The 16,280-nt window shown below is 39.8% G+C and overlaps 1 protein-coding gene across 2 annotated transcripts in view; it reads right to left on the bottom strand.

The window, feature by feature from the left end:
* megf11 (multiple EGF-like-domains 11) overlaps positions 1-16,280 on the bottom strand; it is a 130,894-nt gene that overhangs the window by 62,471 nt on the left and 52,143 nt on the right. For both annotated transcript variants that reach the window (XM_082181861.1, XM_082181862.1), the window contains exon 6: positions 15,025-15,117. In XM_082181861.1, coding sequence (XP_082037987.1) covers positions 15,025-15,117 — 93 coding nt within the window. The remainder of the gene's footprint in view (positions 1-15,024; positions 15,118-16,280) is intronic.

The following is a 16,280-nucleotide window of genomic DNA, read 5'->3' as shown; positions in this document are numbered from 1 at the left end:
ATGCAACCTAAAGGCTGTTTAGACTACAGACAACATTCCAGAATCTGGCTTTACGTCCTTTGTGGACATCTATTTGATGGTTATATCCAGCGAAGGGAGGCATATAAGTGATGTCTGTGCAATCACAGGCGCTGCTATCATCTCTGGCACTCATCAAAATAGCTGGACCTTTTCTATAAAGCATTCATTCGAGAAAGCCGCTGACTATGTTCGGAGACAATATTCCTGTTATCAACAACGCACAATATGGAAATAATCATGGCAGAGAAATATGCAAGCTACAGCAGTCCGTATGGGATATTACTCTAAAATTAATTGTGCTTGAATACAACAAAAGGCTGATGAAAAAAAAAAACTACTTTCCTGGTGGGATAGCAAAAATGCATTCAGGAAAGAGCAAAACAATACCATAGGGGCAGTTTTGGGGAGCTCGTGTGTTTCTGTGTGTGTGTGTGTGTGTGTGTGTGTGTGTGTGTGTGTGTGTGTGTGTGTGTGTGTGTGTGTGTGTGAGAGGGCACAGGGTTTGGCCCATTACGGCTGGTCAATTAATAAGTGCAAACAGTAGGGAACAGTCACAAGGCCACCTCAACTCCACCGATAGCCATTAAAAACACTACCGCAGTGATTTATACAACCAATTTATATAAAAACACATCATTTATCAATGCTCTAATCACAAAGAAACACACACTCACCCACCCTGAATCCTGAATGATTGGAGCACACTCCCTACAAGCAGCTTCTCATTCTGATTTTTAGTACCCATTATATTTTTATTCTATACTCATCCTGAGCGTTTTGAGAGTTTGAGGTCAGTCACAAAGTCTCCAGTCCCTCGCTTTTAACAACAGAGATGTGACACCGGCTTAGGCTGTGAGGCTCAAGGGGGTGAACTTTGTGTCTGCAAACACGCGCACACACAAACACCTGGCCAGTGTTGATCCAAAGATGGAGGTAGAGAGGTCACAGAGCGAAGCCCACTCCCTCGCCGCCTCTCACAGCGTGCTTTGATTCTTCAAAGTCAGAGGAAAAGTCTGTATCGATGATAATTTTCAGAAAGCCGTGAGAAAGAGACGCTGACAGGCTTTTTAAGGAAACCCTGTGCGTAGCAAGTGATCACATTCATTCAGCTATATAATGAGGTATCCCACTGATTAAGTTTTGTTTTTCCTCCAGCACAGTATAAATGATTTGTGCTTACAGATGAGACAGATGAGTTGTCACCGTGTTTGGAATGCACAATTACCGTGAGTGATCAGGTTCTGGACTTTTCTGACACCTTTTTTTTTCTTTTTTCTTTTTTATGCATGCCACTAAACCAGTGGAAGGACACTCTTTAAAAGCCAAAAGTATGACCTGAACAACACACCTTTATATATATTCTTGATGGGAATTTAATTTCAAAAACATTTAAATTAATAGAGTTGGTCCAGCCTTAGCAGCTAAATCTAAGTTTCTAAATTTCTTCATTCAAATTTTGAAAGTGCTCTTCAGAAGGATTTTATGGGTTAAAATTAACAAATGTTGAGTAAATGTTGATGTGTGTTCTTACCCTGGTTCACTCCGGTTTAGGCTACTGAAATGATTTATATTTTAAGTCAACACGTTGGATTTGGAAGGAAATTTAGCAATTTTATGTTTCAACCACGGATAGTGATAGAGAGCCCAAAGTTACACAGTACACCTTTAGGGCTCTATCATAAACCCGGCGCAATGCAGAGAATGACGCGAGTGTTTTTGGCTAATTTCAGGCCGACGCAGTTATCATTTTCACGTCCTGCGCCACATTGTTTAAATAGTAAATGCATTTGCGCCCATTTGTGCGCCCATGGTCTGGTCTGAAAACGAGGTGTGTTCAGGCGCATTGTTGGCGCTTTGCTATTTTGAGGCAACTGAAATAGACTGTGCCATTGACCAACTGAAACCTCGTCTAAAGTCAATGGCGCAATAACCCTAACCCTTGTTATTTAAAGAGCACGTTAGTAATATGCGCCTATAGGTGGGTCCAACACGCGTGTACACTCTGCTTATTACACACACAGGGACACAAATCAGCCAAATTTAAATTTGCCAAGTTTACAATGTAAGATTATTATTGTGTACATAAAGATATGGTGGAATTTGGCTTCTCCCGTAGATGGTAGATCCGTGTTCTCTCTGGAGACACGTTCAGTCTTTCCACTATCAGATTCCGTAATGTAAATAGCAATCCGCCATGGCGCGAGCGCAACTGGAATTTAAAGGGAATGGGAGATGAGACTATAATTGATCTATTGCACGTAAAGCCCAAAACACACCCATTACTAGTTAAGAGTATAGGGACAACCCTTTTAGGCCATGCGCCGCGCGTGCCGACCATTTCCCGTCGTTAAACTAGTAAAAGTGGATTCGGACACGCCCTAAGTGCACTTGCGCTGTTCACTTTAGACCATGCACTTAGATCGAATAGGGCCCCCAAATTCTCAATGAAACAGAAGTAGTGACAGATCTATGTGACGTACATTCAAATGTAACAGTTTATAAAAAAATCAAATAGACTTGGTTCTATCTATTTGTTGTTGATTCGATTTGCATTCAAACGAATGTAAGCTCCCAGTTGATTGTGGAGGGGTGGGGTTTAAGTACATTTAGTAGGTACTGAATGATTGGAGAAGTCCGGCATACAGTGGGTACGGAAAGTATTCAGACCCCCTTGAAGTTTTCACTCTTTGTTATATTGCAGCCATTTGCTAAAATCATTTAAGTTCTTTTTTTCCCCTCTTTATTGTACACACAGCACCCCATATTGACAGAAAAACACAGAATTGTTGACATTTTTGCACATTTATTAAAAAAGAAAAACTGAAATATCACATGGTCCTAAGTATTCAGACCCTTTGCTCAGTGTTTAGTAGAAGCACCCTTTTGATCTTAGTTGAATTCTGTGTTTTTCTGTCAATATGGGGTGCTGTGTGTACAATAATGAGGGGAAAAAAATGAACTTAAATGATTTTAGCAAATGGCTGCAATATAACAAAGAGTGAAAAATTTAAGGGGGTCTGAATACTTTTCGTACCCACTGTACATCACCAGAGAGGAAGATTGAGTTATGATGACATTTTGATTAAAGCTGCAATGAAATAGACATCGTGACATACATCAAAGTGTAATGGATTATCAGAAAAAAGGATGACGGGGCTTTTGTTCTATGCATCGGTTGTTAATTGGATTTTGAGATATTGGCAATGCACTCAAAAGTGGAGGCAAATGTACGTACATTGGACAATAATGAACTATAATATACATTTACAAAATAAACAGGGGGAAATTTAATTTCATGGCAACTTTAAATTGAACCACCCAACATGTGCAGACGGTTTAGATTTTCCGCTGCACATATAAAATACAAAAATTGGATAAGAAGGTTGAAAAGGAAAATGCTCAAGATCTTCATACCTGCCTTTGTTCTCACAACTTCCTTCTCATTTACAGCTGATACCGAAATAAAAGTAATTAATTTATTCATTTATAATCCAATCATAATAGATATATAAATCACTATTAAAACCATATATTTACCATAACATCAACAATTAATTAACAAAACAAATTTAAACTTAAATCTGTGTAACCTGCACTGCAATTACCTTTCCAATCACACCAAAGGTGTACTGTGAGGTTCAGATCAAGCTTTTGTGCAGACCAGTCAAGTTCTTCCACACCACACCATTGATTTTTGGACCTTGCTTTGTGCACAGGGGCACTGCTTGTCATGCTGGAACAGAAAAGGTATGCCCCATTCTACTAATAGCAAATGGCTGAAATAGCTAAACCAGTTAAATGGAAGAGTTTCCACATACCTCTGGCAATGTAGTGTATATGCCAGCAAACATACACAGACTGACTGACAGACACACACACTGTGGTCGATTTTTCTTACGTACCTGGAACCTAATTACCTGGGGCGTCTCCAATCGACACGCAAGCATCTACAGTCGACACTTAATAAATACATTTACCTGGGGCGTCTCCAGTCAACACCCAAGCGTCTACATTCGACACTTAATAAATATATCTGGGGCGTCTACAATCGACACCCAAGCGTCTACAGTCGACACTTAGGGTGCTTTCACACTTGGTTCGATTGCCTGTTCCGAACCCGAGTTCGATTGCTCCCCCCTCCCCCTGCCCCCGATGGACTGTGTTCACATTATATTATTTGCATCCGAACGGCGGTACGCTTACGTCATCAAGCTGCAGCTGGCGCGTACTCGTGTTGCTTGGTAACCGCTATGAAAAGGCGTCAAAATGGCTAGAATTGCTCGCTTCACATTTGTTCTTCTTTTTTTGAACCTTTGGTTTTGTTTTCAAAGAAAAGATACAGAAACACACTTGCGTCTGTCTGCCGCAAAAGTATTAAAACCGTTCCAAAGACAGCGGGATGTCCGCCCGCCCGCCGAAGACAATTTTTGTGGAGGCAAGCAGAAATCATCTCTCTGCTTGCAGTGCGTCAATCCCGCTTTTTGTCAAGGTAAGTGTATATAGACCCTTTTACAGTTGTTAAACACAAACGCACGCAGGCACGCACCAGATTATACGTCATCCATAGCGGTTCACTTCCGCGATTTGGTACAATTGCCTTCATATCAGCAGCGAACCGTACCCGAGTTCACATGAACCGTACCCCAGACCACCTTTTTAAGCGGACTCGAGTACGCTTCGCGGGTGCGCACCCGAGTTCGGAAAACAGCATTCACATCATCCAAACGAACCGAACTCTGACGTCATTCGAACCCGGGTGCGCACCAAAAGTGCTAGTGTGAAAGCGCCCTTAATAATCTTTAAACTCTAGCTCTGCGTCTACAGTCGACAACTGGCTTCGAGTTTGACGACATCTCATCCCTTTAATCTTTATACTCAAGCTCTGCGTCTACAGTCGATAACTGGCTTCGAGTTCCCTAACCCTAACTTGTTCCCCTAACTAACTTGCTGTGCAGCAATAATAACCGACAGACTTCAGACAATGACTTTGAATATGCTTTAATCACGGCCAGAGGATCTCAGACAAATCTCAGAGAAAATCTCACCCAAGAAGAAGAATACATCAGGTTTTATAGGATAAAGACAGACACAACAATAAGATCAACGTGACTAACTCATGACTTAACTCATATCACCTTCTTTCAATATGATTGGTTCAATTTGTGTAAAAGCAAGCCCTCTGTTGCCCTCTGGGCCTTCACCCTCTGTTACTGGCATGAGCAAAATTATCTCGAATCAACACAAAAAATAATAGAGAAAATGGTTAAGAGTTCAGTTGATTACTCAATATGTCATGAGACTATATGAGACAGTATATTTTTGATATTGTCATGTTCAGCACTTCAGAATTTTCCATGGACAATATTCAGAGAACATTTTGGTAAATTGTTTTCAAGTGTTAGAATGTTAAGCCTGAAAAAGGGAAGTAAGGTTTAGATCAGGGTTCACCAATCTCGGTCCTGGAGGGCCGCTGTCCTGCAGAGTTTAGCTCCAACCCCAATTAAACACACCTGAACCAGCTAATCAAGGTCTCACTAGGCATACTAGAAACTTTCAAACAGGTGTGTTGGAGCTGGTTGGAGCTAAACTCTGCAGGACAGAGGCCCTCCAGGACCGAAATTGGTGAACCCTGGTTTAGATGTTAGAATCATGGATCTTATCTATTAAAAATCCATCACATTACACACAAAAACACACACACACAAACACACACATATATATACTGTATACTGTGGGAACGGAAAGTATTCAGACCCCCTTAAATTTTGTACTCTTTGTTATATTGCAGCCATTTGCTAAAATCATTTAAGTTCTTTTTTTTTCCTCATTATTGTACACACAGCACCCCATATTGACAGAAAAACACAGAATTGTTGACATTTTTGCACATTTATTAAAAAAGAAAAACTGAAATATCACATGGTCCTAAGTATTCAGACCCTTTGCTCAGTATGTAGTAGAAGCACCCTTTTGATCTAATACAGCCATGAGTCTTTTTGGGAAAGGAGCAACAAGTTTTTCACACCTGGATTTGGGTATCCTCTGCCATTCCTCCTTGCAGATCCTCTCCATTTCTGTCAGGTTGGATGGTAAACGTTTGTGGACAGCCATTTTCAGGTCTCTCCAGAGATGCTCAATTGGGTTTAAGTCAGGGCTCTGGCTGGGCCATTCAAGAACAGTCACGGAGTTGTTGTGAAGCCACTCTTTCGTTATTTTAGCTGTGTGCTTAGGGTCATTGTCTTGTTGGAAGGTGAACCTTCGGCCCAGTCTGAGGTCCAGAGCACTCTGGTTTTCATCCAGGATATCCCTGTACTTGGCCGCATTCATATTTCCCTCGATTGCAACCAGTCGTCCTGTCCCTGCAACTGAAAAACACCCCCACAGCATTATGCTGCCACCACCATGCTTCACTGTTGAGACTATATTGGACAGGTGATGAGCAGTGCCTGGTTTTCTCCACACATACCGCTTAGAATTAAGGCCAAAAAGTTCTATCTTGGTCTCATCAGACCAGAGAATCTTATTTATCACCATCTTGGAGTCCTTCAGGTGTGCTTTCATGTGTCTTGCACTGAGGAGAGGCTTCCGTCGGGCCACTCTGCCATAAAGCCCCGACTGGTGGATGGCTGCAGTGATGGTTGACTTACTACAACTTTCTCCCATCTCCCGACTGCATCTCTGGAGCTCAGCCACAGTGATTTTTGGGTTCTTCTTTACCTCTCTCACCAAGGCTCTTCTCCCCGATAGCTCAGTTTGGCCGGACGGCCAGCTCTAGGAAGGGTTCTGGTCGTCCCAAACATCTTCCATTTGAGGATTATGGAGGCCACTGTGCTCTTAGGAACCTTAAGTGCCGCAGATTTTTTTTTGAAACCTTGGCCAGAGCTGTGCCTTGCCACAATTCTGTCTCTGAGCTCTTCAGGCAGTTCCTTTGACCTCATGATTCTCATTTGCTCTGACATGCACTGTGAGCTGTAAGGTCTTATATAGACAGGTGTGTGGCTTTCCTAATCAAGTCCAATCAGTATAATCAAACACAGCTGGACTCAAATGAAGGTGTAGAACCATCTCAAGGATGATCAGAAGAAATGGACAGCACCTGAGTTAAATATATGAGTGTCACAGCAAAGGGTCTGAATACTTAGGACCATGTGATATTTCAGTTTTTCTTTTTTTAATAAATGTGCAAAAATGTCAACAATTCTGTGTTTTTCTGTCAATATGGGTGCTGTGTGTACAATAATGAGAGAGAAAAAAAGAACTTAAATGATTTTAGCAAATGGCTGCAATATAACAAAGAGTGAAAAATGCAAGGGGGTCTGAATACTTTCCGTACCCACTGTATATACACAGTCTCACACGTCTCTTTTCCATACTGTATTAAACACATAGACAGCTTCACACATATACATTAAACAAAGCCAATAAAGCTCTTATAAGTGTGAGCTAAGAGCACTTCCTGGTGCGGAGTGTCTGTTTTTGGAGCTTTTGAGAGCACAGCAGATGCAGTGCAGAGAGATTAAAGAAGGCAAAGAGAGGAGAGAGGGATGAGAGAATAGGGAATGAGAGAATGATTTATTTAACTGCTTTGTAGATGACTGAGGAGAGTCGGCGAGTGTGTGTCCTTCTTTCCTGCCAACTTTCACTTCTTGCCTCTCTTGAACACTGAATACGTCTTCCATTTCTTTGTAGTATTTACTCCTTCTATGTAAATTTTTATCTCTGCCTTTTTCCCCACTCTAATCACACATCCATCTGTCACATTTAATTCAATTCAGTTAAATTCAAAGTTCAGGTACGTTCAATTCGCTCTCTCTCCCTTTGACGCCGTATCATGTCACCATATTCGTGCGGATTTGGAATGGCACCATCTGTTTGAGGGCCTCTGTTGATAAATGAGGTGTCGTGAGCAGGTGAGCCCTGAGGTTCCCCGGCGACCCCTTCCCTTCCATTTCTTCTTCCTCAAAACCCACGCACATTTCTTTTACATCATCACAACCAGCACTAATGCAGAAAAATTGGCTCCTAAACACTTCCCAAGACAACTGCCATTAGAAGTCATTAGTTGAGAGTGCACTGCATAACTACAGTACCATCACAATCTGGCTCGACCAAGTCAATCCAAGGGGCTGTATCGTAGTTGTTTGTACATTCCAACCTGGAATCAATTGTTTGAATAGCAGTATAGAAGGTAAAAGTAAGTCAAGTGTTAAAAATAATGACCGGTTGTTATCATTTGAACATGAATGCCGATCCAACATGATCTGTCACTTATAAACCGCTTATGTTCACTTAATATGAAATTATGTTTTGCTCTGTTGCCAGTAGGTCCTGCTGTTTTGTTGCCATGGCAGTCAAGCTGCCACAGAACCTGACTATAATATTCTGCAATGCAAATGTAACTGTGTCCCACTCAACACCCTGACTCGGCAATGTGGGGAAAATTAAAATAATATCATGATATATTGTGTAACTTCACAGAGAATTTCATTAGCACTGCAAACAGTTCTCATACAATTTGCAAAAAAATGTAAATAAATCTTTACAAGCATTTAATCTAAAGAGAACAACTGTATTAATTAGTAATTTACCCATTTACATTTTTTACATTTCAGTAAATATTGAAATTACAGTACATTCTTTAGTGGAATTAATTATACTGGAAAGAAGCCAGAATCTGGTCTTCTCAAAAATGGATTTGGAAAACAATTGATAACAAAAATAAAGCAAGCAAAATATGAGGTAAAATAGTGAGTATAGCTGTGAATGTAAAGTGAAGTGAAAAGTCAAGTGAGATAAAACCTATGGGTTTTCATACTTTTTTTGATGCCAATTACCCACAAATGTCATGATGGAAAATGTGGAAAAAAGTGCGATCTTACACTGTATCTACACAATAAAAGAAAATAGAACCCATTATAATCAGTGATACCGCCTAAACTGGAAGCGGCGTGGCACATCTGATGACCCATTCTATTTTTTTATGCTCTCCAAGCGCACGTGCTAATTCTGACACGAAGAACAACTGGATTTGCAACGGTCGCTTTGTCAAGTCCAGCCTCAAGCTGTTGCAACACAACGCAGCAGCTGTCGCATCCGGTGTAGACACAGTGTTATTGTCACATATATTTAGTCATTTGTTGGTTTAGTTTCTTTTTCATGGACTTTGAGTTTGTTCATCATCAGTCACCTGTTTCCTTTGTTTAAGTTTCCCGCTCTTATCAATTACCATGGCATTTCATTTGATCATCTCATCTTTTAGTTAAAGGTATAGCGGAGGATCTTTCCAAATTTTAGATAAGACCCGCCCTCTCCACTTTTTGAAAAGTTTGATTGATTCACCAGAATGATTGACAATTAGGAGGACCAATAGTTTAGACTACCCACCAGGAAGTAAAACATCCTCCGCTATACCTTTAATTATCATGGTATACTTAAGTTCCTGTGTTTCCTCAGTTCATGGTCGGCTATTGTTTGTGTGTAGACATGTTGTTACGCTGTGTTGGATTATCTGAGTTTATTCTTTTATTAAATACCTTTGGATTGGAACTTTTGACTCACCTTCATCTTTGGACTCCTTAAACTGTGACAGTTATACAATACCATTCAAAAGTTGTTGTTTTTTAATTAATAGTTTTATTAAAGGGGTCCTATTATGCCCTTTTACAAAGTCTTGATTTTGTTTTTTGGATGTACTAGAATATGCTTTCATGCTTGATTGTTAAAAAAAACACATTATTTCTCACATATCGTAAGCAGTTGTGGCCTAATGGTTAGAGAGTCGGACTTGTAACCCGAAGTTCACAGGTTCGAGTCTCAGTACCAGCAGGAAATGTGAACAGCGCTCTCTTCCATTTTCATTACCACAACTTGAGCAAGGCACTGCCCACTGCTCTGGGTCTGTGTCCACGTTGAGTGTGTGTTTAATACTCACTGCTGTATATGTGCACTAGGTTGGGTGAAACGCAAAGCCTAAATTCCAGGTATGGGACACTATGCTTGGATACACGTCACGTCATATTTTACATTATTACAGCACCTCTCTCCCCTATCTGGCTCAAACGCATCAATAGTTCCTGTTTCGATGAAACCCCACCTTCCAAAATACGAAATGTGCTGCGATTGGTTAGCTGGCCCAGTGTGTTGTGATTGGCACTGCGTGTTCCGAAAATGTCACGCCCCTTACCATAACCGCAAGTTTCATCTGCTCAAGTGTAAATATTAAAGGATGATGTAAATTTCAAACCAATTCAAGCCTGATTCAGACTTAAGAATGTTAACAAACAAGAGGATATTACAGAATGGATTTCATGCACAGACTTTGCAAGCACACATTTTACAGGACGTTTCAGAGTGGTTAGTTATTTTAAAATAATTTTCTTATACATTTTGGATACGTTATACACCATTTAATCATGATATTTGTAAGAAAACTATGGCGATACAAACAGTAATCGATCACAAAACCATGGTTAATTTTTCTAAGGGGCGGTGAACAGCCTTAAAAAAAGCGAGAGCTTATAAAAGTTACAGTAAACACTACATCAATACTGTAATGTTAGCTAGCAGGCGAGTGGAGGCAAAGCTTTGCACTTTGTTTACATCATAGCAACTACATAAAACTTATAATTGGAACTGTTAATAGAAAACAAAACTACAAATAATAAGACATAGGCCTACATACAAGTTGTGATCCACAAATAACAGATTGCTTCAGGAAGATCTTCTCCGTAAAATGTGCAGCACACAGATAAACGCTGGGGTTATAATGTTCAGGAACAGTGTTTAAAATAAATTTTAACCACTCTCATCAGCCTTAGGATGGTCTTCTCAAATGCAGCTCAACCAGGCCTCGTCCCCTTTTTTGTGTATTCAGTAGGTGGGGATTATTTAAATGAGTAACATTATGACTTCACAAAGCATGGAAAAAATGCGTTGTAGTCCAACAGCAACATTACACATTAACTAAAAATAACTAAAAGCATATTAGGACCCAATAGAACAGTTATTTTAAATTGTAATTCACAATAGTTACAGTTTATTTTTAAGTACGCAGTTACTGTACATTGTATTTACTCAAATAAGTACACATTAATTAACTACATGTACTTACTATAGAGTTACGGTTAGGGTTTGGGGTTACATTTTATTTTACGGTGTCATTGTTTACAGTGTAAGGTAAATGCTGTCCCAGAACCTCAACAGACAATTTCTTGATTGACTCCACTAAACCAGAATCAACAAACATCTAAGCAATTATATGGGCGTAGTGCCCATTTGTTTAATCATATTTAATAAAAGCTTTGAGCCAAACTGGTATGCATGTTTCTGACCATAATGACAAGCTAGACACTGATGAAGATGTAGACATCATAAAGACTGCAGCTGCTGATATACTGTATCAAAAACTCAAATGTGTTACACAACATAAATCCTTACCCCAGGCTAATCAATATGAAATGGAGAAATCTGCAGATGCATTCTGGAGAAACTCCCAAAACTCAGCATTCTCTTTGGTCCTCCAGTCCACCATTAATTCTAATGCTTTGAAAAAAGTATCAAATAGAATAAAACTATGTTGCCAAAGCAGCGGAAGTAAATTTTACACAGGAATCTTAAATAGACCGTGTGAAATGAGTGCTTCACTGTAAGAGCATAATTCAGATTTGTGTAAAAGCCTTTATGTTGCAGATGACCTTGCAGTGACTTTTCGCACCTGAAGCTTTCTGAATAATCCAAGGTTATATCTCACATTTGCAGACTGACAAACTTGACGGCTACATTGTCTTTAGGCAATGGCAGATTGACCTCAGCAGGAGCCAAATGACAGGCCCTTCCTATTCTCCTCCCTCCCTCCCTCTCTTTCTCATTCTTTCATTTCATTTTTATCCCTTCATCCTGGCGATAAGCTCCACCTTTCAGTTTTCATTTCTGACCCAAATAGCAGGCTCCTAGTGGGTGCTGCTCCAGTAACGCTGGCCAGCCTCTTTGATGCTGCTCCAGAGCGTCAGCGCAAAGCTCGTCACTTCAACTCTCAAGCTCTTCAGTCGCCCAAAAGCAGCTCTGTTTTTCATAACCATATCATCCCCATTGCTTAGCATTATCCTATATACTCCATTCATTCAGAACGCACATAATACTCGGCTTTATCTCACTCTCATACCTCCATATTGACTCCATCAGCAGGCATTTCAGTCGGTGACCTAGCCCTGATTGTGATTAACGATCTATGACTATTTGTCTCTGTTAGCTAGGAGGATCCTGAAATGTGATGACAGAATCCATCCCGGGACAGCTGAGGTTCCCACCACTCATCCACACATGAGGGAGAGAAGGAGAAGAGAAATTTACCTTGAATGGCAAAAAGGGAAAAATAAATGATGCACCATTTATGTACGAGTGAAAAAAGAGGTCAGATTTAATTTAAAAATTGGCTCCCATTCCTCATTTCTACAGATGAAAGCTCATAAATGAAAAAGCCTGGCCTAACGCCCGGTATGGAAATATAAAAGTTATGAATAATGCTTCTGTCTCAATCACCAGGTCTGTTTTAATAATACGGATTAGTACAGAACAGCACCTGCTCAGAAGAATGTGTTGCTCTCAGGCAGACATTCCCAGGGGAGGGTCTTGATCTTCAGAGGTGGGTTCCTTTCCTCGGCCCCCCACCCGAGGAACCTTTTTCCACCCGAGGAAGAAAATCGGTCTAGGTCATTAGTGGTGGTCGTGCCTGTGCCTCCTCTGCTGTGGCCAGTGCCTCAGAAAGAAAGCTGGTGATTTACAGACTGTTCGTAATCATGAAATGGCTCCTTTGTTAATGAAAATGCCCATAGATCCATACAGAGCCTTCTGCAACCATCATTCACTGGTAAATATGGGCAGTGAGTGAGCCACAACCGAGTCAACAAGCCGGAAAAATTAACGAATTGAGTCAAAACACACGTTTTGAATGAGAAAATCAGCTTATCTGGTGTCATGTACGTTGACAAGAGCTGTACATCAGTGACTGATGCTGGACAGAAAGGACTACAGACATTTACATGCCTACTTCAGCGCAAATCTCTAAGGTCAAGAAGTTTGCGGCCCTGCTGTTCTTTACATGAAAGAGGTTTAGTTTATTGTCCCTACTGCCTTCAAGTTCCTCTAAACACATAAATATAAAAAAGTCAATATCTCTTTCTCTCTCAACTCTCCTACAACCTGCTTTTTCATCATTTAGTTGATTAGAGAGTGACTGTCGATGGCTTCCTATATTGTCCCGCAATGTTTCATCCATCGAGGTATGGCCTGTTAACCAATTCATTATCCAATTTGTTTTTCACATGCAGATTGATTCCACCCAGTGAACTACTTATCATTCTAATTGTAATGAAGACCATTTCACCAAGTACTGGGGGAAGAAAACAGGCCAGCTTTGTCTAATCCATCCATCAATCCATCAACTTATCAATCCAGCAAATTATTCATCTATCCATTCACTCTTCCATTCATTTGTCCTTCTGTCACGTATCACCCTGGCTAGCTTTGTATTGAGTAAGGTTGCAAAAACTAATCAATCAAACTGATAAACAATAATGATTGCAATAATGATTGCAATAATGATTGTTATCAATGAATTCAGACTTAATTTTAAAAAGTAGTTCTTCGCAAAAAAACTACAAAAATGGCAGAGATCACTATTTTACTGTTACATCCATCAAGTAAGTAGCTCTGCTTTGATTGTTAAACTTTAAATACTCGGATACCACGGATCATGTACAAGCTTGTCAATCAAACAGAGAAAAAAATTATCAATCCAATCATTTTGGACAAAACAATTCATCATTGGATTTCACAATAAAAACATTGTTTTAAATGAACCATAATGATATATGTAAAGTAAATACGTTATTTATCATTTTAGTCTGTATACTGTATGAATTTTTTTTTTATTAAATAATTTTTTAAATAGCCATTAAATAATAAAATCATATATTTGAAATAGAAATATTTTTGCAACACACAGACACACACACACATGAAAAAGAAAGGAAACCCTATTGAATTCTATGGTTTTACATATCAGAACATAATAAAAAAAAATCATCTGGTCCTTGGGAGGTCTTACAATTAGGCAAATACAACCCCAGATGAACAACAACACCTGACATATTACACCGTGTCATTATTTATAGTACACCTTATGATTCAATTGCTTGTATATATATCAGTGGCGTGCAGAGGTGTTCTTAAATGAGGAAGCCGTTTCTTTTATAAATCAAATGTAAATGCATGTCTGAGTTACACACTTAATTAATTTTGTCTGGTATATAAACATTATTTTCACTATCAAAAAAGAAGAAAGAACCCAAATACAATTCTATTTTATATTTTTACATTAACAATGTAATTAATGTTTTATTTATTAAGACCAAGTATAAATGTCAACAAGTTGGTGTTTTTAAGCATTTTTACATTTATTCCAAAATAATTACTCAAGGCACTAACAATTTAAACAATACATTTTATTTGTGAACTGATGTTCAGCTGCTCTTTCTAATAGTCAACTTATTTTCGGATCATCAATCACGGTAAACACGATCATAGGCGGAATTTATCGCGTGAACCAATCATAGCTGTAACTTTAACTGCTGGTGTCGCAGTTGGACAGTGTTAATGTGCAACTACCAACGTGATTTATTCACCTTTTAATGTCATACAACTGGAAAATTGGAGAAATTAAAGAATAATCCACAAAAACTAGTTCATAGTTGTCGTTTTCTGCTCAGAGCTTTAGCGCAAAGAGTAACCTTCTAATGCAGCTGCACAATTACATATTCTTCCTCCATGATTTCCAGCTTTACTTTTTAATACAGCTGGCACAAGAAGAGAGAGGAGCGAGTAAGTGAGAAACATGGTAGCTTTGCAGTGGCATCTGGGGACTGGTGCAGCCATTAACTATGTGAGAGTGAGAGGGCCTTAATGAAGTGAACTGTGCTCTCAGAGTTAATGAGAGAGTGAACTCACCACTAGAGCAGTCCAGTCCTCCCCAGCCTGGCTCACACTGACACGTATCAGGAGACACACACCGACCGTGGGCACACTCTTCGTTACATCGTGCTGCCAGAGATAAAAGAGCAGAAAGACAAAAAAACAGAAAGTAATGCTTTAAACATACATAGCAGAAATAGAAAAATATTCTAGTAAAACACTTTGCAGAGAATGAATGTGGTTTGAGATCATTCCCAAACACAAATAAGTAATTGTATGCATCTTGCATAAGACAGAAACGTGAATAAGCACAGGATGTGGTACAGACACTGTAGGTCTGTGCCCTCCCGTAAGACATTATTTAGAGGGCCGCAAATGTCTGCTGATGTGCTGATATGGAGGATAATGACTGCACTGGCTATTTTCCAAAGATGGCTGTCACCGATGCCTCCTCGCCGGAGCAAAGCCCTTAGCCACACGTTTAAAACGCTCACTCTGACCACATGCTAAACAATTTCCTAAGAGATTGAGTCCTTGGTCAACATCTCATGAACCGGTTGTTCCATGCAAAATGAGCCGACGTAAGCAGCCACAGCCGCAAAGAAACAAGCTGTAAATCCCTCCAAATTTGATCAGCCTGCACTTTGCCACAATGCTCTAACACAGCGCCAGCCAGCCTTCATGCTGTTTACAAAGTGTGCAGTTTTCTTGATCATTCATATTGAACAGCACAGCATCGAATTGATTGTCTATAGCATTAGTATTCCTGCCCGGGACCTCGCATTGGGTCAGGTATTTGGATTTGGACAAGTAATAAAATGACCTACTTGGATTTTTTTTATTTTCCACTTTTTTATGCTTTTCGGGATGATGAAAAAGATGAATTAGAGGGAAAATATATAGGCGTTAAGCATGAATAATGCTTTAAGGGAGTGAAGGTCACCTGGCCAGCAGGACTCAAACCGACAGGCTCTTATCGGAGTCAGGAAACAGTCGACCCCCAAAGCTTCTGGAACAATCCACTTTGATTGGAATCAGCAGTGACTCTACAAGTATGGGCGGAAGAGAGCATGTACTTCTAGAGATTTTCGCGTGAAGAAGGTAAAAAAAAGAAGTGTGCGATGCTATGGTGTGTCCTTATCTTTGACCATGAAATATGTGAAGGTTGGCTCTATCAACAACATAAAGTTAATGTGGCCGGTCATGCATTTTGTTGAAAGAAACCTGATAAACACAATGTGATGACTGGCATTTATCTTGTCCGGTTAATATGCTTATTATGATTCTCTTGG

Source organism: Leuciscus leuciscus (genome assembly GCF_965113295.1).
Source record: "Leuciscus leuciscus genome assembly, chromosome: 10".
Classification (NCBI taxonomy): domain Eukaryota; kingdom Metazoa; phylum Chordata; class Actinopteri; order Cypriniformes; family Leuciscidae; genus Leuciscus; species Leuciscus leuciscus.
This window is presented reverse-complemented; position numbering and strand designations above follow the sequence as displayed.